The sequence below is a fragment of the Ascaphus truei genome, chromosome 17 (assembly GCF_040206685.1).
Source record: "Ascaphus truei isolate aAscTru1 chromosome 17, aAscTru1.hap1, whole genome shotgun sequence".
Classification (NCBI taxonomy): domain Eukaryota; kingdom Metazoa; phylum Chordata; class Amphibia; order Anura; family Ascaphidae; genus Ascaphus; species Ascaphus truei.
The window spans coordinates 23,640,843-23,664,806 of NC_134499.1; the positions used below are offsets into that span (position 1 = coordinate 23,640,843).

The window sequence follows — 23,964 nt, forward strand, 5'->3', positions numbered from 1 at the left end:
TTTTGCTGCTCTCGTGTTTTGAGGTGTCTCCCCCACCTCCAAATGTGGCTTCCACCGGAAGACTCCGACGGCGATACCAATGTCAGTAAAAGAGAAAAAAACACAAAAGCGCACCAAGATGAGAGATGTAATTTGTATTACCAAAAATAAAAATAGTAATAACTTACATATAAAATTTCTTTAATGATCCCCAATTCTGACGTTTATCACAGGAGTAGGGCATTACATAGGGAATATATGGGCAGTCTCAGTCCTGGGAGATCATCTTGGTGCGCTTTTGTGTTTTTTTCTCTTTTAATATAAAACAACATAAAATGAAGAGTACAGGATGACTGAGAATGAACCAGGTCCAGATGCGGTAAAATCAGAGTCCTACTCACAAGATTCTAATCGTAAGTCAGCATGTGATACAATATGGGAACGGCACGATTCCTCCTGATGGTTCTCTGGGGATTGCCTGAGGAAGTGCGCATGTGCATAATACGCGTTGGGAAGTTTCATTTTAGAGCTGTGTTTGTGGAGGAGAGATTGGAGTGACGCGGCCGGCGTAAGCAGTGAACGGAGGAAACTGAAGGAGCACGCATCCACTGGACCCGCCCCCTAGTGACGGAGCACAAGCCCGGAACAAGCAGGGGAGTGCAGGAGGACTCATCAATGGCGTGGTGCAAAGAACCATCAGGAGGAATCGTGCCGTTCCCATATTGTATCACATGCTGACTTACGATTAGAATCTTGTGAGTAGGACTCTGATTTTACCGCATCCGGACCTGGTTCACTCTCAGTCATCCTGTACTCTTCATTTTATGTTGTTTTATATTAAATTAGCTTTTATTCATTTTTAGCCTTGCTATTGTTTGTTTAGTTAGTCTTGTATGTCTGTTTGGTTTTGTCTTGAGTGTCTGTGATTGTTCAAGTAGTTCTTGTGAGTGTCCAATTGTCATTGACATACTGCACTATAATTTTCTTTGTTTATTTCCACATATTCATCCATCCACAGAGGGAGTTTCATCACTTGATATCATTTGAATCATTGTTTGGACACTAACCTTCACCCATAGGACTTTATCAGACATCATTGGACTTGTAAGGCGCCAGTTTCCTTTTTTTCTTTGTATCTGTTATCTGATTGTACAATCAGTATTTACCAGGCAGCCTAGCCCAGGTATCAAGGGGCAATTTCATTAGGGTAATTAACTGACTGTTTTATTATTTAGCGCTGTTCACACCACCTTTTTTTTCTTCCAGACTGTGATTTGCTTGTTTGTACGCACCAAAATGTGAGTATAACCACTGGAGTTTGATTAGATAATTTCCAATTACTAGTACTTGCATACTATCCTATTGGTGGCTAGCCTTCATAGGCAGGTTTGTTTTCAGGAGAGTGCGGCAATTCACACACACACACACACACACACACACACACACACACACACACACACACACACACACACACACACACACATATATAGTGATGCAGTCACTCTCTCTATATGGTCTGGAGTGGTACAGCTCGTGTGCTTTCCAGTCTACAGGGAGTTAATCTCCCATGGAGAGGCTTGTTGCAGGTGCAACAAATCAGCTAATCAGCCTGGTCTCCTGAGTGAGCAGGACTGTGAAAGGCAGACAGAGAGCTACAAACACAGAGACTGCTTTCCCCAGAGAAGGGGAAGAGAGAGCAACTTCTCCCCAGCCTGGAGGAAGCTGGCTGGCACAAGCCCCTAAGTTTGCTGGATGTGGGTCACAAAGCCTGCTGGGACTGCCTGGGTGGCACATCAAGGAAGAAACAAGGACGTGAGTCTGCTGTGGAAGCAGGGCTGTCCTGTCCAGGACACTGAATCCAGCGGATTTCCTGGACTCTCAGTGGACTGAGTCCCAACAAAAGATAAGGACTAAATAATGTATATTTGGGTGCCTAAGGACTTTTTGTTGCTCACCGGGTGGGTTGTTTAAAGCTGGGAACCAGTTTAGTTGGCCAGCAACAAACAGAGAGGGAGCTGATGTTTAGACAGTCTCCTAATAGAAGTAGGGTTTAATTCTATGATTTGTTTTTCCTTAAAGGCACGGTGGACCTATTATTGTGTTTATAAACGTTTATATACCCGACTCTCTATGTAAAAAGTACCACACATTCTTTCCATTCAGCCATATAATAGGCAGTATATAAACATTTCGAGCAATCGTTATGCATCATGTTTTAATTGTTTCACATCTTCAAAGATTTATGTAGGAGACAAGGCTGTGTCAAAGGGATCCAGTCTTTCTTTGCACCTATAAAATGATAATAAGTCATTCAGAAATCACTGTTTCTTTCCTATCACCGGTTGACTGCGTTTCACAAGGTACTGTAGAAATTAGCTATGCTGAAAACATCAAGAAGGTGTTTATAAGAATGGAACTCCAGGTTTTGGCTCGGGCACAAACATAATCAAATGTATAAAATTACATATTATACATCCATGTAAAAGTGGAATGGTTCTTGCACTGGACAGGCACTTTGATAACCAGTACAGATTTAAAAAGAGTAAAGAGTGTAAAAAGACACCAATAGGATAGTATGCAAGTACTAGTAATTGGAAATTATTTAATCAAACTCCAATGGTTATACACACATTTTGGTGCGTAAAAACAGTCAGATCACAGTCTGTGGCAATGTCAACGGATGCCGTCATGTGAGTGGGTTAACTCGAAGAAAGAACAGAGAAATAACATAGCACAAATGTCTGTATAAATCTGTATAAAATAGAATAACAAATAAACAACCCAACCTCCAGAGTGGACACTTACAAGAGTGCCACTCATTAAAGGCGATGTGTCATATACAGGTAAAATCAGGGTCTCGCTGACAAGCGGCGATCTCACTGCTTTTGTGACGCTACTACGGGTAGCTGTGTGGTGCCAGCTGGTGTAGTTTGCTGTAGCAGCCGCCTGGGAACTTCGCCAAATGCAACAGCTGATCCTGCTGGAGTACGGATGCTTCTCTGGGACTCATTAACATTGACACAGACTGTGATTTAAAGAAAAAAAGGAAACCGGCGCCTTACAAGTCCAATGACGACTGATAAAGTCCTATGGATGAAGGGTAGTGTCCAAACAATGATTCAAATGATATCAAGTGATGAAACTCCCTCCGTGGATGGATGAATATGTGGAAATAAACACAAAGAAAATTATAGTGCAGTATGTCAATGACAATTGGACACTCACAAGAACTACTTGAACAATCACAGACACTCAAGACAAAACCAAACAGACAAACAAGACTAACTAAACAAACAATAGCAAGGCTAAAAATTAATAAAAGCTAATTTAATATAAAACAATGATGAAAAGTTCAGTCCGCGCTCTGGCTCTTTAAACCTGGAATGTTGATCCCTCTCTGTTCTTTTGCTGCTCTCGTGTTTTGAGGTGTCTCCCCCACCTCCAAATGTGGCTTCCACCGGAAGACTCCGACGGCGATACCAATGTCAGTAAAAGAGAAAAAAACACAAAAGCGCACCAAGATGAGAGATGTAATTTGTATTACCAAAAATAAAAATAGTAATAACTTACATATAAAATTTCTTTAATGATCCCCAATTCTGACGTTTATCACAGGAGTAGGGCATTACATAGGGAATATATGGGCAGTCTCAGTCCTGGGAGATCATCTTGGTGCGCTTTTGTGTTTTTTTCTCTTTTAATATAAAACAACATAAAATGAAGAGTACAGGATGACTGAGAATGAACCAGGTCCAGATGCGGTAAAATCAGAGTCCTACTCACAAGATTCTAATCGTAAGTCAGCATGTGATACAATATGGGAACGGCACGATTCCTCCTGATGGTTCTCTGGGGATTGCCTGAGGAAGTGCGCATGTGCATAATACGCGTTGGGAAGTTTCATTTTAGAGCTGTGTTTGTGGAGGAGAGATTGGAGTGACGCGGCCGGCGTAAGCAGTGAACGGAGGAAACTGAAGGAGCACGCATCCACTGGACCCGCCCCCTAGTGACGGAGCACAAGCCCGGAACAAGCAGGGGAGTGCAGGAGGACTCATCAATGGCGTGGTGCAAAGAACCATCAGGAGGAATCGTGCCGTTCCCATATTGTATCACATGCTGACTTACGATTAGAATCTTGTGAGTAGGACTCTGATTTTACCGCATCCGGACCTGGTTCACTCTCAGTCATCCTGTACTCTTCATTTTATGTTGTTTTATATTAAATTAGCTTTTATTCATTTTTAGCCTTGCTATTGTTTGTTTAGTTAGTCTTGTATGTCTGTTTGGTTTTGTCTTGAGTGTCTGTGATTGTTCAAGTAGTTCTTGTGAGTGTCCAATTGTCATTGACATACTGCACTATAATTTTCTTTGTTTATTTCCACATATTCATCCATCCACAGAGGGAGTTTCATCACTTGATATCATTTGAATCATTGTTTGGACACTAACCTTCACCCATAGGACTTTATCAGACATCATTGGACTTGTAAGGCGCCAGTTTCCTTTTTTTCTTTGTATCTGTTATCTGATTGTACAATCAGTATTTACCAGGCAGCCTAGCCCAGGTATCAAGGGGCAATTTCATTAGGGTAATTAACTGACTGTTTTATTATTTAGCGCTGTTCACACCACCTTTTTTTTCTTCCAGACTGTGATTTGCTTGTTTGTACGCACCAAAATGTGAGTATAACCACTGGAGTTTGATTAGATAATTTCCAATTACTAGTACTTGCATACTATCCTATTGGTGGCTAGCCTTCATAGGCAGGTTTGTTTTCAGGAGAGTGCGGCAATTCACACACACACACACACACACACACACACACACACACACACACACACACACACACACACACACACACATATATAGTGATGCAGTCACTCTCTCTATATGGTCTGGAGTGGTACAGCTCGTGTGCTTTCCAGTCTACAGGGAGTTAATCTCCCATGGAGAGGCTTGTTGCAGGTGCAACAAATCAGCTAATCAGCCTGGTCTCCTGAGTGAGCAGGACTGTGAAAGGCAGACAGAGAGCTACAAACACAGAGACTGCTTTCCCCAGAGAAGGGGAAGAGAGAGCAACTTCTCCCCAGCCTGGAGGAAGCTGGCTGGCACAAGCCCCTAAGTTTGCTGGATGTGGGTCACAAAGCCTGCTGGGACTGCCTGGGTGGCACATCAAGGAAGAAACAAGGACGTGAGTCTGCTGTGGAAGCAGGGCTGTCCTGTCCAGGACACTGAATCCAGCGGATTTCCTGGACTCTCAGTGGACTGAGTCCCAACAAAAGATAAGGACTAAATAATGTATATTTGGGTGCCTAAGGACTTTTTGTTGCTCACCGGGTGGGTTGTTTAAAGCTGGGAACCAGTTTAGTTGGCCAGCAACAAACAGAGAGGGAGCTGATGTTTAGACAGTCTCCTAATAGAAGTAGGGTTTAATTCTATGATTTGTTTTTCCTTAAAGGCACGGTGGACCTATTATTGTGTTATTTAACCCCTGTAAATAAACCCCGTATAAAGAAATACATAAAGCGTTTTCTGTCTTAATATGGGAAACAAGACCCCGCAACACGACGGTGGAATCACTATATATGGACGGTGGAATCACTATACAGTATATATATATACTCGCACAAATAAAAGCATTTCGGTAGCCACAGAACGGTATCATCTATTTATTTTTTGATTATTGAAGCTCAGCTAACACGGTACTGATACCTCTACATGTATTATATATATATATAATGCCAAGTGTGCTGTAAATTATGCAAATAGACTAGAATACACTGGACACTCATTTTATTTAATGAATTCCTTCACTGACAGAGAGGCGAGCAAAATATATATACAACAAAAACATATTTAACAGAATTACAATGACGAGCATTTTAACCCTGCTGTGGCAATTTTTCATTGGCTAAGGTCCAAAGCACAAGATCCTACAAATTCAGCCTATCAACATAAATAAATCGACCAGAAATATACAAAAATAATTCCCTGTGATTAGTAAACTTACTATGAAACACGTCACTAATATTCAGCTATCTGTTACTGAACACATCTTGCTGCCATTTTCTCAATGACAGATCAATAAGGTATTAGCTGTTACTTACAGTAGGTTTAATCAATTAGACAGGGGGTATTAATTACTGCCTATTATATGGCTGAATGGAAAGAATGTGTGGTACTTTTTACATAGAGAGTCGGGTATATAAACGTTTTTATCCAAACCACAAAAATACTTTCTGATTCCAATACTAAGGGCTAACGCAGCACCGCGTTTGGCAAGCGCCCCTTTACGATTGAACTTCGTTTCCTTATAAAGAAGTTCGGAAATTCGATCAAAACATTTGCCTTTAATCATTGAATTTAACAAAGTCAAATAGAAGTTACACATCTTTGATCGATTGAGAGAGACTTATTTTAGTAGCGTCCCAAGTGACTTATATACCGCGCCAAACCCTCCTTTGTACAACACGTGGGGAGATTCCTGTGCACAGGACTGAACACAGATGGAAAATATGCTAATTAGGATATGACACAAACATTCAACGTATTAAAATTAGCACATTTGCCAGGTATTTCAGGTGAGTTCAGTTTTGTGCACAAGTATCTCTCCACATGTTTAATGGAGTGTTTGGGGAGGTATGTATCTCTGTATTTGCAGCATTATACAAAAAAAAAAAAAACAATGAATTAGAATTGGTTAAAAGTAACCGAATGATGCGTGTTATTGTTAACTTTTTTTTAAGGGATATTTGGTATTTATTACCAAGGTTACAATATGTATTCAGAACCATGGTATTCAGCATACTCACTGCAAGACTATGTCCCTTTGTAATGACCTCTTGAGTGCACGAGATCGGTGTGGGTCTCAGTAGCAGGGATGAGGTCAAAGTAACAGCACCAGGGGAACTGGAGAATAGTTTAAATAGGAAATACAAGTGGGGGGGGGGAACAAGATAGTGAATGTGTTTGGGCTGCAAATGATTTCTCTGCTGCAGATGGACCGCTCATAACAAATAATGCTGTCCATATTAAATGGGAAAAAAGTCCCTCAGTTGGTATTAACACTAAACACCGTATTTCCCTTCGCCTTAGAATGGGGTCACCTTGCTATAGTGAAATTGCCCATTTCTGTCTTATGCTGCAGAGAATAATACGATTTTGCTGACCAGTTATAAAGTGAACATGACACCCAGCACTTCACTTCAGAAACAATGTCTTTGTTTGTACTGGTGTTTTAGAAAAGCAATTGAATTATATGACATATGAAAAAAGGTAATTTATCAAAGAGTGTTTAATTCTTCTGTTCCTGTGGAATATGCGTAAAATCTTTTCTCATACAAAATAACTTTCTGGGGAAAGATGCACTCACTGTTGGAAAACTGTATAGAAGTAACAATATTAAAGCTACGTTGGCCCTTAGTGTGGAAATGACTTCAGAGCTGACTCCCCAGCCAAATTCCCAAAATATGGGTATTTTTGTCTTTTGTTGAATACAATTGGCCACGCTCAATAGCATTCCTTTTGACATATATATATATATATATGACACCGTATTGGCCCGAATACTGTGCTACGTTTTTCCCCTAAAAATGTCCTTCCGAAAACTGTACTCGTATTATATGCGCAGCCTAACACCTTTAATTTTTCATGTAGAAAACCTTCAAAACTTTAGGGTCGTATTATGTGCAAGGCCGTACTGCATTTGGGCCAATATGATGTGGTGGGTTCTGGGGTTAGAGATTTCTGGGATTGTGCGTTTATTCATTTTAATTTTCAACTGGTATCAGTTGTTTGGAGGTTAGCGGCCCTTCCTCCCAGGGTTTAAGCTCGCTCCGCCCCACTTTTTAAGTAGCAGGTTTTTTCGTGTTCCTGAGCAGGACAGGTCTATTGAGGTCATTCTCCCTCCAACAGAGGTAAATGAGAATTTTCTAAGATAGTGTTAGGACCTGCCTGCTGGTCATGCCGTGACGTGGCTGCTGGCTAATAACGCTTTGGCCAAATGGTTTAACTAAATTACCCTCACTCATGAGAATAATAACTATGTATTTTGTCACATTGGGCATTTTTGTCTTTTGTCATATTTATAGACTTAGCAGAAGAAATGGCAGTTGGCTAAATGTACCTCTGCTGCTTTCATGAATGAGCACATTTGCCACCTCAGTGAATTCGTGTCACCAGGTTCTGGTACCATGAGACGCTACCTCCACCACTACATATTATAGAGAACCTGAAAACTGCAATTCTGTTGCACAGCAAAACAATAGGTATATTTGTGTATGCAGCTCTGGATAAGGCACATACATATACAGTCACAATAACTCTCTGTATTGGAGACCATGCCACCTATTATTTCGTATATATGGCACAAGTCCATGCAGGGTCCCCCTACTTCAGGGGCCAGTGCCTTTACTGCTTGAGTGACGGAAAGGCCAGCAAGGGGGTTAGCCACATGGTTAATCAAGGTCACCTTAGTTGTGCTTATTTGAAAAAAGATCTGGACCCTCACCGCCAATGAAGTAGTACATTTGAAGTGCAGTTCTCTGTCAGGACACGTGATACAAACAGATGAATGAGAACAGCTGTGTTGTAAGGCAAAATGTATCAGAATATTTCTCCGTTTTTTAAAGCGGCAATCCATGGCGTTTTTTTACTTCATTTTTTTTTTTACATTGGATTGAAGCAGGAGGTCTCTGAAGATGAACTCCATTCATTTCCTGCTCGGGGCGACCCCCGGCTTCCGGAGATACCTCCATAGTGGGTGCCAGTAGGTTCACGTTATGGCGGAGTTTCAAAACATCCTGCAGGCCAATAGGAAGCTGTGATGTCATTCGGTTGAGCTTCCTATTGGCCCATGTGACACTGGAACTTTAAACTTTATATCCCAGCTAGCTCAGTCTGAGCGACTACCGGCACCCCTTACGGAAGCAAGTATCTCCAGAAGCAGGGGGTCCCTGGAGCTGAAATGAGTGGAGTTCTGCTCCGGAGACCCCCTGCTTCAAATCTGTGTTAAAAAATGAACAAATTTAAAATGGCATGAATTGCTCCTTTAGGCTTGGCTGCAAATATCACTTGAAAGTCCTGTGCTGCTGTTGCATAGTGGGTTACCCTCCTTATTACCCTTGTGTTTCTAGAGCTCAATGCTGGTTTTATCCGGGCAACATGCTTTTTTTCTTTCAGTGGATTTAAACATGCTTAAATAATGCATGAAATAAAACATTTGAATGTTCAAAGAACTAAAAGCATCCAGCGATAAGACATATTGTGCTTCATAAAATTACAAATGACTCATAATTTTAATTAGCAAAAGCAGAATTACGACTTGGATTATTAGACGTTCTGGAAAATTTCAGCACAGCCAGTTTTTTGCCTTGCAGAGCCCTCTAGTGAAAATGTGTAAAAATGCAAGACTATCGTACAAGACACATAAATATGCCTAACACATTGTACAACAAATATGAAATAATATACCTACGCTATGACAAAAATGTGACAACAATACCACTGCACATTGTTTCAATTTGATGCTGTATCAAAGCTTTTAATACTATTAGTAATCATTTCTTCCTTCTAAATTATTTACAAGTTGCTACATAATACATGCAATTTATTAACATTATTAGAATATACCAACTTCTTAGATAAAAAGCTGGTTCTTTTGGTGTATGTTCTAGCCATAAAATGAACAAACTGCCATCACACCAAGGAAAATGCCAAGGGGCAGGATCTCTATGATAGCTTTAATTGTTTACTATGTGTAACAAAGCTAATGTTTGGCATTATTGATTAGCACCTTTCGTGGAACTGAAAGAGAGGCGGCAGTAAGGCCCAACTTATCACACATAGCAAATATAACTGCTCCTGTGTGGGGGTTTCCGCTGTTAATGATATGCCAGCTTTATTCAGCATTTGATAAACATTTAGAACCAAGAACACATAATTAACAGTGATTTGTGCTTTCATAGCATGAGATTGTGAGCATGTGTACTAGTATTTCTGATGCATGTGCACATAAGATCACACTCCATAGCCACTGTATATTTAGCCTAACACCGGAATATGGAATGAAACAGGAAAAACAATGTAATATTCTCACCGGTGCTTGTTGAATTCAGAGATTTCACCACTGATTATCAGTGACAAGGTCCATCCTATCGTTAAACCTCACACACCAATATATTATGCTGCAGGTAGCTCAACTGAGCTCTATATAAAACGGGTGCAGAAGTACTAAAACTAGCAGAGCCTATCCTGGACCAAGTCGCCTCTGAGACATGATTGCACATCTTGATTCTGCTCTGGCACAGAAACGCTCCTATTGTATGTACTGTAACCTAAATGTTCCACCCGCACTGAACCCTGCTCACTAGAGGTGGTTGAAAATGGAATTATAGTTTTTACGGACCTAACAACAAATACAAATGTCTACAATTGCCCCACACAAGACTGTCAGCTGCTCTCCGCTCCAATACCAGGAAGTTATACATTTTCAGAATGGTTTAAAGGACTCCCAGAGAAATCACAAGAGCTTAAAAATACCATTACCTCCATTTGTAGAATTGTTATTAAAAAAGGTCCCAGCTAAAGCTTGGAATAGAATGCAGTATCCTAACACCAACTTATTTGCAAATGTACTTAATAGGGGTTTGCTGCCGAAGATATAATTTTGCCATTGATTTATCCATATCTTTTCCTTATTTTTCATTGATTAGATTTTAACCAGCCTATTCGGCACAAATGGAGGGTAAACATGTTCTTCAATTGTGTTTTAGAAGCCTAGTATAAGAAATAAGGGTAGATTTAATGCTACCATCTTTCCCACTGCTGCAAATGCATTATGCTAAGTCATTTCCCACCTGGGAGCTTAGTCGAGTACAGTATGTAGCTGAGATCATTATACTGTAAGAAATTATACTAAATTATTCAGCTTTGGGGTTCGTTTTACAGCAGCAATAGAGTTTGTTCTTCAAAAAGAAACTAAATAAACAGGTAACAGCCAACAAAGAAATATGTAAAGGAAGAGTATGTGTTTTTACATCTCTTTGGGGGGACAAAAAAAGGAGCTGAAAGAAATGAAAAGCATATAACAAAGAGACAGATCGAGAAGCTGTGATCATTGAAAAGGGCTCTGAGATTTACTGCTCATACACAGGAAACAAAGCCAAATGTTACGTCTTGTATTCCTGGTATTTTATTGGGAGACAGTGTTTGGCTCTGTAATAATGATTATTGCACATTGTCAACAGTTTCATCAATTATCAGGGGCTAAAAATAAAAACTGGACTTTGTCGTTCTGTGAGTGATATTAATTGGTCTCAGTAGTACGTAATGAGTTTGAAAGCTCCTACCTGTTTGCCCTCGGGAGTGGAGGCTAGAGGCCGACAACAATTTGCAGCATACCATTAACACATAGGCCAGAAAGAGCCAGTGAGACAGAAGCATTGATTTGGCATGGAATGTCATCCTGCAGGCACAAAAAAGGAAGCTACTAAGTGTCATCAAAGTACAATGAATAAAACAGACATTCTGGTGGGAAAGAGAGAGGATAAATAATGCTGGTATATAACGCCAGCTTGTTTGTTACAATAGAAAAATGAGCATTTGTAATCCACACATGAACCATTTCAATGCAGGAGGAACTTGCAATGCATCGTCAGCAGCTCTTGGCAGCCAAATGGTGCCAAAAATACATGGCAGAGCAGCTAGAAACATTCTAATGTCTAGGTATATAGCAGATTATAACTCCTTTCCCTTCCAACTTCAGGAACACATCATACCTGGGGCTTTACTTCTCGTGGTGTTATTTCATTGGCATGATGGGGTGGGGGGGGGGATCACATGGATTGGGAATTCTTTGTCTATAGATACAGTATTTATACACATCTGAATAGCACGTTTGACTGAAAGAAGACTGGATCCAAGTTTTTTTTTTGCACAATACCATCTATAATGTCAAATTCCTTCCTGGACCTTATCAATATAATTTTGAATCAAAATAAGACTACTGTTATGCCTTCCCTAAGAATTATCTATTTGTTCAGAGAAGGGTAATCTATCTATTGATAGAGAGCTGAAAATGAACCTATGGATTTCTTTGAATTAGATTCAGTGTGCTCCTTTTTTCTAGAGAATCCAATATCATGTGAAATGCTTGTGCTACATCTGCAAGTAAAAGTGTCGCTCATTGGCAAAATACTGGATGGGTATCCTTCTCCACCTAGAATTGTGTGTGGAAATTAGAATGGTAACTTGTAAGGCAATACAAAGCTAGAACTGTCTATTTGCCATCAATGAAAATGTTACACCCCTAAACATGATAACTCTAAACTCCCTGATCTAAAGAATTACATGGGAATGTGTCTTCCAATGGGAGTGGGATTCTGTACTTTCTTGTCCCAGGTTCGGCTGCACAAGCTGTGTAATAGAGCAGCTCTAGGGAATTCATGTACACAATGGATAGGCAACTAAACGTGACACGCCTACTGGGTGTTCCTTTGCCTGTCACTACCCAGAATCCTTGTTTGAAGCTGAGCCACTGTATGACATGACAATGAGGAGAATGCAGTCGGTTTGGAGACCTGGGGAAGACACCCAGATACTCTCAGGAGTTCTTTATCTTTGCTGAATGCAGACTACCAGGGGAGACCAATATATGAACAAAATAATCAAAACTGGTAAAGAAAGGGTTTACAGAAAGCAAGCAATTGTATGTAGCACACAAGAGTCTGACATGTATGGCTGAAAATTTATTTTTACTTATAGCATAATACATACAGTAATACAGGTATAAAAAGGACCAAAAACGTTTCAGGGCATCAAGCCTTTCATCAGATCAGCCCTCAGTGTGACTGTTGTGTGCTACATATAACTGCTTTCTGTGTATTGTGACAGAATCATGGAATATGTATGTTAGCAGGTTGCATTATGCAGGCTTTCCAGGGTGCGAGAGGTTAACATCTCTGGAGCGGCAGTCTGCAGGTGCACCCAATTCAGACTGAACTGAGTGCATGGGGGTTTATATGGCAGTCCGAAGGCTGCAAGAGAGGGGAGACTTTTCCCCAAACAGTAGGACACTGGTTGGTACAGTTCCCGAGGCCTGCTGGATGCAGAGCCTGCTATGAATGCCTGGGGCACACAACCAGGAACCTGAGCCACAGCCCGTGGAGGAACCAGGCCTGCCTTTCTGCAAGGTGCCGCTGTATCCAGAGGGATTGCCTGGGGACTCCTGGGCAGGGGCGTAGCTATAGCCCGGGCAAAGCACTCTTAGGGGGGCCAGCTCTCCCCCCCTGTCGGCGGCCCATCTGTCTCTCTTCAGATAGGCAGGTTTGGGTGGGTAGGGGGAGAGTGGAGGATGCCGGCTGCGGAGTGCGGAGCTGATCATGGAACAGCTGTAGGGAGGAGGGAGGGGAGTAGGACTTTCTTGCTGCTTAACCACTTCCGGGCAGCAGGTGGTGCTGCAGAGCACTCCATAGCTGCTCCTCTCTGCATCTCCCTGTTCCGTGTGTGTGTGTCTGTGTGTTTATAAGTGTATGTTGGTGTGTGTATTTCTAATGCATATGTGTGTTTCTTGCATTATGCGCATGTATATGTTGTATATTAGTGGGGGTTTTTATATGTTGAATATAAATGTGTATTTGTATATGGTATGTGTGTATATGGTGTAGTGTTTGTGTGTATATATGGGAGCAGAGGGAGTAGAGATGATGATTATAAGGGGGGAGAGGAGATGATGGTGAGGGATGATGACGAGGAGGGATGGGGAGAGATGAGGGATGATGAGATAGAGCAGGGGAGAGCAATCTTTTTCTCCTGCACCCCCCTGCCGGCTGTCCCCCTCTCCGGGCCCCCCCCTCCCTTACCTTGGTTCTGGGCGTCATGACGTCACATTGCCATGGCGACGCGTCTCCAGAAGCCGTCTGAACCAAGGTAAGCGAAGTTTACAGAGGCCTTCGCCGCTTCCCTGGCATTTAATTTAAGTGCCTTCGGAAGCACGCGGGGCCTCTGTAAACCCCGCGCCCCCTTGCAGATAATCTCACGCGCCCCCCAGTTTGCACACCCCTGAGATAGAGGATGGGACAGAGAAAAAATTCTAGTCAGTATTAATGGGGCCCTGAAAAATGTTTTGCCCGGGGGCCCGCAAATGTCTAGTTACGCCACTGTTCCTGGGACAGATTTCCCAACACCTCAAATTAAAGACTATATATTTTGTATTTTATAGTTTGCAGTGTTTATAACAGAAAGTTAATCTAGCTGCCCAGTGGGTCAGTCAGGGCCATGTATGTTTAGATAGCCTCCTTACTGTGGAGTAGGCTTTTCTTTTATGGTTTGTGTTTTGCCCTTAAAGAGTCAGTGTCCAATACTGTATTTTTCTATGTGGAAAAATAAACTACGGCAACGTTTAAGGGCTAAAATACACTGTGTGGACTCGTACTGACCCTACTACGAGGCTGTCCTGCCACAGTATCTATGAGCAGTGGGGACAGAACTATCTGTAGGTTTAAGCATCTCATCTTTGGGTGGGTTACTTTTTTTCCTCTCTCCATTTTCGTGTGCAGAACATGCCTTTTTATTTTTGTAAAAGAAAAGGTTTAGTCTTCTAAATTCAGTAAGATACCATTAGATACACTCCTTGAAGCAATGCACTTATGTGGTTTTTGGATTGTTTTACTTCCCTGTTCTCTATTAGTCTGACGCACTGCATTATTTTTTGACGCACTGCATTATTTTAATAGTCTTTTATTGGGTCATAAAAAGATTGCATATAGGCCGAAGAAATATTTATTGACTGTTCTAGAGGGATTTTCTGACCTTCTGAATCCGCAGATGAAGGCCAAAGGCTATTGATAATATCTGAAAACCTAAAGTCCCATGTGGTCTATTTATCAAAAACCATCCGGCAAACTGAGGCAAAACTGGAGCAAAATACGCACCAGCTTCGTCAAAGAAAACATTTCCCCATTGTTAGGATTGATTTTCTCTGAAAAAGCTGGTGCTGTTTTTTCACTTAAATCCTGCACCAGTTTAGCACACGGAGGACGGTGTTACATAAGCCTCACTGGAAAATGTCGGTGAGAACGGCGAAATGTCCCATTATGACATTCACCGCTGATTCGCGTGTATTTGCACATCCGAAGTGTGTAGCCTTTGTTTAGACCTGGGGCGGCCTACAGGTCCCCTTTTCCATATATCCCTGCTTCAGCACAGGTGGCTCCGTCAGTGGATCAGTCATTGAGACACCTGTGCTGAAGCAGGGATATCCTGAAACCCTGACCTGTTGGTGGCCCTTGAGGACTGGCGTTGGCCGCCCTTGCTTTAGAAGTTTTCTTTTAATGCAGTTGAAGCATTTTCAGCTGGTGACTCTAATAGGGGTTCTTGCAATCCTTGGAAGTACGGAACATGCACATGTAATCCAGATGCTGAAATGTGCAGGTACTAAGGGTTATGGAGTATCACAACCCCTTTATTTTTTTAAACCCAGGCGACCACTACTTCTTCATTTACAGACTTCAGGTTCCAGTTGAACGTCAAATAAAACGGATTTTATTTAAAAAAAGGTTATCTCCCAATTCAGAATCTAAATCTTGTATGAGCCGTTCTTAAATGTAGGCGCAGTGCCGCTGCTCGTGTAAGACCCTGTAATCACTGCCCTGATCTATTTAATGAGTTAGATTGCCTGATATTAATCTGTATGGATCCAGGGTTTCTTTTAGTCACGGTGCGCTGTTTACCAAACAGACTATGGAAGCATTTTGCATATATGGGAGGCTTCCCAAGATGAAACACTTTAGACCAGGGGATGGCAAACTCCAGTCCTCAAGGGCCACCAACAGGTCAGGTTTTCAGGAAATCCCTGCGTCAACACAGTCAAAGACTGAGCCACTGATTGAGCCACCGCAGGGATATCCTGAAAACCTTACCTGTTGGTGGCCCTTGAGGATTGAAGATTGGCCACCCCTGGTCTAAACTAATTTAGTGACCAGGTGGCATATTCAAGTTCACAGGATGGAGACTGTGGGTCCATCACCCTAAAACTAAGGTGGACTTCTGGAAATACTGTAAGACCGCATACGTTTCCTCTTCCCATATATAAATGTATAATATAAATAAAGAAGTTGTCTTACCTTGGGGATTTTGCAAGAATTTTGTTCCAGTCAAACACAATTATTTTAGTATCTCCTTCACTGTTACTCCAAATTCCCATTTGCAACTACGAGTAACTACGTGTGCTTTTCATGAAAATATATATATCTTTCCCAGCAGGGACCTACAAAGAAAACAGAATAGACAGTAATTAGAGGCTTAAATTGTGACGTTCTATGCAGTTCGGTTGCCGTCCACAGTTTGTGTTTTGCATCACAATCTACGGGTTATTTAAAAGCAGCGAAAGTATACAACGGTCAACAAATTAGCTACCAATGCTTCTGCTGTTGTAACTGTTTATCTGCTTATTTTTCCCTCTACCGCCGGCACAGCATAACCTTCCATTATCAAAAATAATGCACGCTGTAATTTGTCACAAATTCCTAATTGGCGGCTGTCGCCTCCGGAATGATCAAAATGACCTTTTTCTGATTTGCTGCCACTCATTTTAAACTATTCAAAATACAATTTTATTTTTTTTATTTTAAATATGAAAGCACATTCTTCTGTTTGGTGTGCAAATCAAACCTCTGGGTTAGTGGAGCATGTCAGAAAATGCCTTTCAGTTTCCTTTGTACAAAGAGACACATAATATGGCTTGATGAAAGGGAGCGCGTCTATCTTATTGAATGCTGGGGGACCTGTCCACTGAAGTCCCATTGCATTAGCATTGACATTTCTGCAACTGATAACCAATGCCAATGCCGTGCGTAATAAGCAATGTCTTCCCGGGCACTTAAACTTGCAAATGTTTTGTGTAGACGCAGAAATTGAACTTGGTAACCCATTCACTGCCAGGGTGGTAATAACACAAGACCACCACAATAAAGTCATCCTAGGCCTGTCTACCATTTATGATGAGACAGAGGCCCCAGAATGGGGTCGTAGGCTCCTTAAGGGCTGCGACGTCCTGATTGACGTGAGCTGGGGGGGTCGGTTAACCCCCCTTCCCCCACGGATTGGGGAAGGCTGCTTATCCCCTCCCATGTAGGGGGAGAGGGGTGAGAGGGACCCTAGGAGGAAAAGTCAGAGCTAACGGAATTCCCGATGTGAGGCTATTGTATTAAACTGTTTGGAGTGTTATATTAACAGGGTTTCGTATCACACAGGAGCAGTTTGTCTCCTCGTCACAGCGGAGCTGCCGCACCAGCCAAGCTCAGGAGATGGAGAACGGGCGAGGACTTTAGGGTCCGCCTGTCAGCTGGAGACCCTAGAACAGCTTGGCAGGCTGGAGGCGCCGGCTTTGGGGCCGGGCCGGCCTATGCCAATCAACGCTGGTAAAAGGCTGGGTGCCAGCTCTAGGGCTGGGCCTAAGCTGACCCTAGGAGCGGGAGGGGGAGGGAAGCAGCCCAACATCGGCTGATAAGGATCTCCCCCTCCCATTTTACAGTGCTTTGGGCGGGGGGAGGGAGCGCAGCCAGTTGCTGGCTGCTGGGCAAGGATCTCCCCCCCATTCACATGTTACGGGAGGGGGGAGGGAGCGCGGCCAGGCTGGTTGATTTTAACAGCGGGTGTTAAAATAAAGCTGTGACCTTTTCTTCCAACCTTGTATGGTGTGACGTTATTTGGTTTAGCGTTACAAAGGAGGGGCGGTGCTTAAAGTCTTTAAGAACGAAGAATTAACCCCTCACACGCAGAGGTTCCTGTGCTGTTCTGCTGCAGTACGTTTCGCAGCCTAAGGCCACGGCGTGGCGCTCGAAAGGCCGTGCGCGACACACGCCAGGTTCAGCCCTCTATCGGGCCGGCCCCAGTGGATGTGTGTGTCGAGCGCTCACATCACGATGGCGCGTCCGCTGGCAGGGAAGACAAGAATTTTGTCTCCCTGTGCCGAGACGTGATCACGTGGTCGGCGGGCAGCCAATGGAAGGGTAGATATGCCCCGTCATGGCCATGCCTCCCCCCAATCATGGCCACGCCCCCCGCGCATCCCATAGCTCCCCTACAGACCGCAGATCGCGGCTTTTATCTGTGCACGTGCAGCAGTAGCCTTATCCCGCAGCGAAGCGGGTGGGAGCAGGCATTCCATAGCTTGGCCATTGCAGATGTAGAACCTGGAACTGCTGTACAACGGAACGTATTACCTAAGCAGGGTTCTCAACTCCAGTCCTTCCTCAAGCCCCTCTCGCTGCCCCAACAGGTCAAGTTTTCATGATATCCCTGCTTCAGCACAGGTAGCTCAGTTGAAGACTGTACTGAAGCAGGGACTGATTGAGCCACCTGTGCTGAAGCAGGGATATCCTAAAAACCTGACCTGTTAGGGTCTTGAGGACTGGAGTTGAGAACCTCCCGATGGAAGGTTTGGTACCTAAAGCACACAGAGATAAATGGATCAATGCGCAGATTCCAGTCTTTGTCAAACGGCAATTATGTTTGTACATTTCTTCATGCGGCTGTATTAAGTTAATCAAGGCTGTTACATGTCACGCAGGTCATTAACTAGGAGGGTTTATACCACCTCAAACCTGACAGTCTGGTGCGAATGAAAAATGTGTCCGTAGGAGACATAAATTTAAATATATTATAATAGCTGCAGCTCTAATCAACTCCATAACTCCCCATATAATGACACTCGCCAATGCAGAAACCAACACGCACAGAGCACAATAGGTATAAAGTATATCGAGGCGCTGGCACCACTGTCCCGATTGAACTGTGCATGGTAACGCTCTGTGAACAATGCATCAACTTCCACTCATGGCAGATCCTTCACTTTCACTGGTCGTTGCCTGCATCTTCACCGTGTTAAACAGGCAAGTAAGAGACACAAGAGGAAAACACTTCTCTACTTTTAGAAACAAGTCTCATTGTACAGTCATCTTCAGTCTGATTTTGAATTACTTCTTAGGCTGCGTCCATACCATGGCAGACCGCGTGGACGCGTCCGCACGCTGAGTGAACAGACTGCCTTAAGGCAGTGTTCGCGTACATGCGGCGTTCGGGCGGGTGCGCGCGGAGGTAGGAGGGGCGCGCGACAGGGCGGTCACGTGAGCTGGTTCGCCCCCAGGAACGCCCCCCCACAGTGTACTATGGCCAGGGAAAGCACCCGCTTTCCCTCAGCCTCCGCGCGTCTCCGCACGGGCTGCGGGGTCCGCAGCTGCCACGCTGCCGCTGAGCGCGCTCATGCTTCCGAGCGGTGACATCTCCAAGCACGAGCGCTTGGCTGTCTTGCATATTTTTTTTCAAGTGCGAGTGGGGGGCGTGGCTGCGCAGTGACTGGCGGTTGTGGAAGGGGCATGTGACCCTTCAGCGCGCCTGAAATAAATTTTATCTGTCTCGCCAAGCGCCTAGCGCCTGCGAGTGTACAGGCACGAGCGCGCCGCGTGAGCGTTGCCGTTCATGTTTACATTCACTAATATAAATGCGCCAAAAGCGCTCAGTGGCAGCGTGGACGCAGCCTTAAAGGTACAATCCCACATCGTTGGCCAGTTGAGTTTCTTAGGCTGAGGCCCCTCCGCTGCACGCGCGCCCGTGAGACTGGCGGCGTGTGCAGCTGATTACCCGGTCTGCACTGAGCTGCAGGAAGAGAGACCAGGGGGGGGCGTGGCGGGGGAGTGACGGGGCGCGGCCATGACATCACCCGGCAGGTTCACCCTCATTGGCTGAACTGCCGGGGGTGTGGCTTAGCGCTCCGTCGCGAGTCCTGCTCTCAATTCTATTGAGAGCAGGAGCAACTCTCGCCACAGCGCTGCGGCCCCCCCTCGCATCGGGCCCGGCGCCATTGTGGGGCGGCTCTCGTCCCTGCAGCGTCCGCCACAGCGGGCGCTGCAGTAGCCAGCGGGAACCAGACCTCAAGGGCCTCTGACTGGGGAAGTGTTTTCTGTACCCTTATCCCACCTCCTCCAGAGAACCAATAAAGATAAGGAGTTGGGGAGGGGGGACTCTGGCTGTACAAGTTGCTGATGTCACTGTGTGATGTCACGGTGTGATGTCACAGTGTTATCACACAAAAGGGAGCAGCCAGAGGACATCCTACCCCTCCCAAATCTCACTTTAAATAATAAATAAAAAATACTTATAGGTGTCCGATTTGGGTTAAAAAAAAAAGGGCATCAATTACCCAGACGAATCCCTTAAACATGTTACTGGAATTTTAACTTGAAAGAGTGTCCTCCTCGTACCAAAAATTCGCTAACTATTTAGGAGTTAATGTTTAAAAAAAAGTTTTCTTAGGTTCATAACTATTTTAACAATTCTGCTTTGTGATCAAGATTTTAATATTTTGTTTTTGTTTTTATGATTACGTTACCCTGGGAGGTTTACATCAACTCAGAGAAGGGCCTTTGCTTGGGCTACAAAAAAAAAACACATTAACGGGAATTTCAGCTGCAAATCTCTAAAGGGCCAATTATCATTACTGGAGAGTTTATTGTTAATTAGACCACTTTTTAATTGGACTCTTCTTTAAAAAAAAAAAAATCACAACAATAATAATTAGATAGCTCCTGGTATAGTGCTGTGAAAATATGTGTGTGTTATCACAATGATTTAACATTAGTCGACATTACTTTGAAATGTATCTTTGGAACGTACATCTTGTCAATTTCCAAAGTTGAGATATAAATTATATATAATATAAACAAACACAAACAGAGCCCAGTGCTATATCCAATGGCACAAATACACAGTGAAATACCTATACTGTATATTCTCTTGTAAAAAGGGTCGTTTAGTTTAACCCTTTGGCCAAAGCGTCTTAATCCTGCTGCCACTTACGAGGCAATTATATATAATTAAGATGTTCTACAATTAAAACAGCCTTGCTTATTAAACCATTCCCAATCTAAGGGGCTTGCAATACATTGCATTTTCTCTGGCAGTGTAAGAGGGATGTCTGCCTGTAGCCAATGGTTTAAGTGTGATGAAGGTTAATCAGGGGTAGAGTTACAGATGTACAGTAGTCAGCCTTATCTTACATACTGATAACGCAGAATATTGCATGATACTGCAGAATATCACAGAGTCTCCGTAGGATTCAATGCCAGTGATAACGCTGGATATATCCCACTGTAATACACCAGAGGTTAAAATAACCGTGCCTACTGTACATCTGTATATGTACAAACCTATATTTCCATTGAGATGTAAAAGATAATCTATTTATTTATCTTTTACCAGCAAACAAAAATCATATGCTAATGCAATGATTTGCTGACGGCCCCAATGGTAACATTTAATAATAATTTTATTTCATATAGTGCTTTTCTCCCAATGGGACTCAAATCGCTTCACAATTATAGTATAGTGTGTAGTACGCAGCACATATGGGTTTTTTTTTTTTTACAGACACCGTCCCTGCCCAGATGAGCTTACAATCTGGTTTTGGTGCCTGAGGCACAGGGCGAAAGTTGACTTGCCCAAGGTCACAAGGAGCCGACACTGGGAATTGAACCAGATTCCCCTAGTGTTGTTATCAGTGTCTTTACTCACTGAGCTGCTCCTCCCTAACATCAGGGATATCCTAAAAACCTGACCTTTTGGGGGGGGGGGGGCGGGGGACTGGAATTGAGCCCCACTGGAATAGTGTCACAGGAGACCGGGACTAACACCGGGAATCCACTCGCCGGACAGAAATACAGAGTTAATAAAAGTGAATTGATTGGCAAATGATAACCACAACTGACACAGACATAAGACATGCATTCACCCACTGGGATAACCGGGGAATAACATGCAGGCCTAGGCACGGGAACCTCTGTGAAGAGACGTTCCCCGTAATGTTCCCACGCAGTGTCTACAGCAGTGTTTTTCAACCAGGGTTCCTGTCATTTTCAGGTCATTTTAAAATTGTACCAAATACAGAAGAATTTATAATGCATCTGATCTACGACACAGTATTAGAGAGGGTTGGGGTTCCTTACAATGCATGTGATCTCCGACACGGTATTAGAGAGGGTTGGGGTTCCTTACAATGCATGTGATCTCCGACACGGTATTAGAGAGGGTTGGGGTTCCTTACAATGCATGTGATCTCCGACACGGTATTAGAGAGGGTTGGGGTTCCTTACAATGTATCTGATCTCCGACACGATATTAGAGAGGTTTGGGGTTCCTTACAATGCATCTGATCTCCGACACGGTATTAGAGAGGTTTGGGGTTCCTTACAATGTATCTGATCTCAGACACGATATTAGAGAGGTTTGGGGTTGCTTACAATGCATCTGATCTCCGACACGATATTAGAGAGGTTTGGGGTTCCTTACAATGCATCTGATCTCTGACGCGATATTAGAGAGGTTTGGGGTTGCTTACAATGCATCTGATCTCCGACACGATATTAGAGAGGTTTGGGGTTCCTTACAATGCATCTGATCTCCAACGCGCTATTAGAGAGGTTTGGGATTCCTCAGAATTTCACATAGGATTCCTTAACCAAAAAACTGGCACTGCAACTTGAACTCCTGCCGGACACTAACTCTGGAACTCCCTCTAGAACTAACTAACTAACTAACTGGGGCCTAGGGCATTCCCCCCACCTTTATACCCCATTCTCACATTATGCATGCACATAGAAGTGGTCACTCGCAGGTGCTTCCAATACTACGTAGCCTCCTGATTGGTGGGTTACCTGCCACATACATTTACTTACATAAAAAGGGTTACATGGAACCTGCAACATTCCATCCTGAACACAGAATTAACCCCTGGTTCCCGAGTTGCTGGAACCAGGCTACACATCACATTAGCCCAACGTGTGCACAGTATACATAACGACACATCATATTATGGACAGGTAGGGGTAATGGCGTTCTTATCCTTTATTCAAAGCAGCCAAATCTACCCCTTCTGTCACATACAGGACTTTGGTCACTCAATCTGGGAAAGGTTTAGCTCTGAAACAGTTAATATTACCCTGTTTTTGCCAAAGCCACAGATTCCGAACTCATCAGTGTGAGAAAACCTCACCGAAAGAGGAGGCTTATACAGAATCTACAGCTGTAAAATACTGTTCCATCAAAAGTCATCACAACATGCAATGAATTGTTACTATAGTTTTCACAAGTTGTAACGAACTTGCACTCTGTATGTAGTATGAGATATTCCTTCCGCTCCTTTATTCCCTCTCAGTCAGTGTCCCCCAGAGTATTAATACTCTGCACTAACATTAACTCTTTCCCGTGAAGTCACTGCTCCATTTTCCTTAAGAACAAAAAACAAGAAGTGGCAAGTAAACATTAGAACAGGGGGGCGCAAGGTTTTTATAGGGGGGCCGTGGCGGCGGCTGTGGCCCCGCACTTTTTCCCATGCCATTTAAATTAAGTGCCGGGGGATCGCGTCAGGCCTTTGCAGTGTCTCCTACCTTGTCTTCGGCGACGCGTCATGGCAACGCGGCGCAAATGACACGGGTCACGTGTACCCCGTGCGTCATTTGACGATCGATCCAAAGGATTTGTGTGACTGTTTTTAGTTATGAAATGACTGTTTTACATAAATTCCATTGCAGCTCTTTTTTGGTGTGCACGGCTCCCCCATTTTCCATCAGTATATGTTTACCCATACCCGTCACAAAGTGACTGATTAGTAAAGCGCGTTGCTGTTGTACACTTCACATAGGAGAATACAACCAGTTATAAACTTAAACCGTCAGCTTGGACAGCTGTTTTATTTTTTTTACATTTTGCCCCCCTTTATTATGTGCATCAATACAATCCACACGATGATAAGTAATTAGCTAAGTTGCCGATCGATCGGCGAAGATTCGGCTCAGGGGTTCACTAAATGGCTGTCAGTACAGACCAATGATGCAAAGTTCTGTGAGGAAGATCATGTGACCAGGCAGTCACTAGATACAATGAGTGCACTGCTAGAGAGAGGGCGGTGCTCAAAAAGGGGTGTGTCAGAGCCT

At 43.4% G+C, this 23,964-nt stretch overlaps 1 protein-coding gene across 2 annotated transcripts in view; it reads right to left on the reverse strand.

The window, feature by feature from the left end:
* The window catches only part of TAFA4 (TAFA chemokine like family member 4), a 122,996-nt gene that overhangs the window by 67,123 nt on the left and 31,909 nt on the right, over window positions 1-23,964 (reverse strand). For both annotated transcript variants that reach the window (XM_075574292.1, XM_075574293.1), the window contains exons 2-3: window positions 16,102-16,244; window positions 11,329-11,444 (exon numbers count right to left, since the gene is read on the reverse strand). In XM_075574292.1, the coding sequence (XP_075430407.1) occupies window positions 11,329-11,444; window positions 16,102-16,181 (196 nt within the window). In that variant the 5' untranslated portion in view covers window positions 16,182-16,244. The remainder of the gene's footprint in view (window positions 1-11,328; window positions 11,445-16,101; window positions 16,245-23,964) is intronic.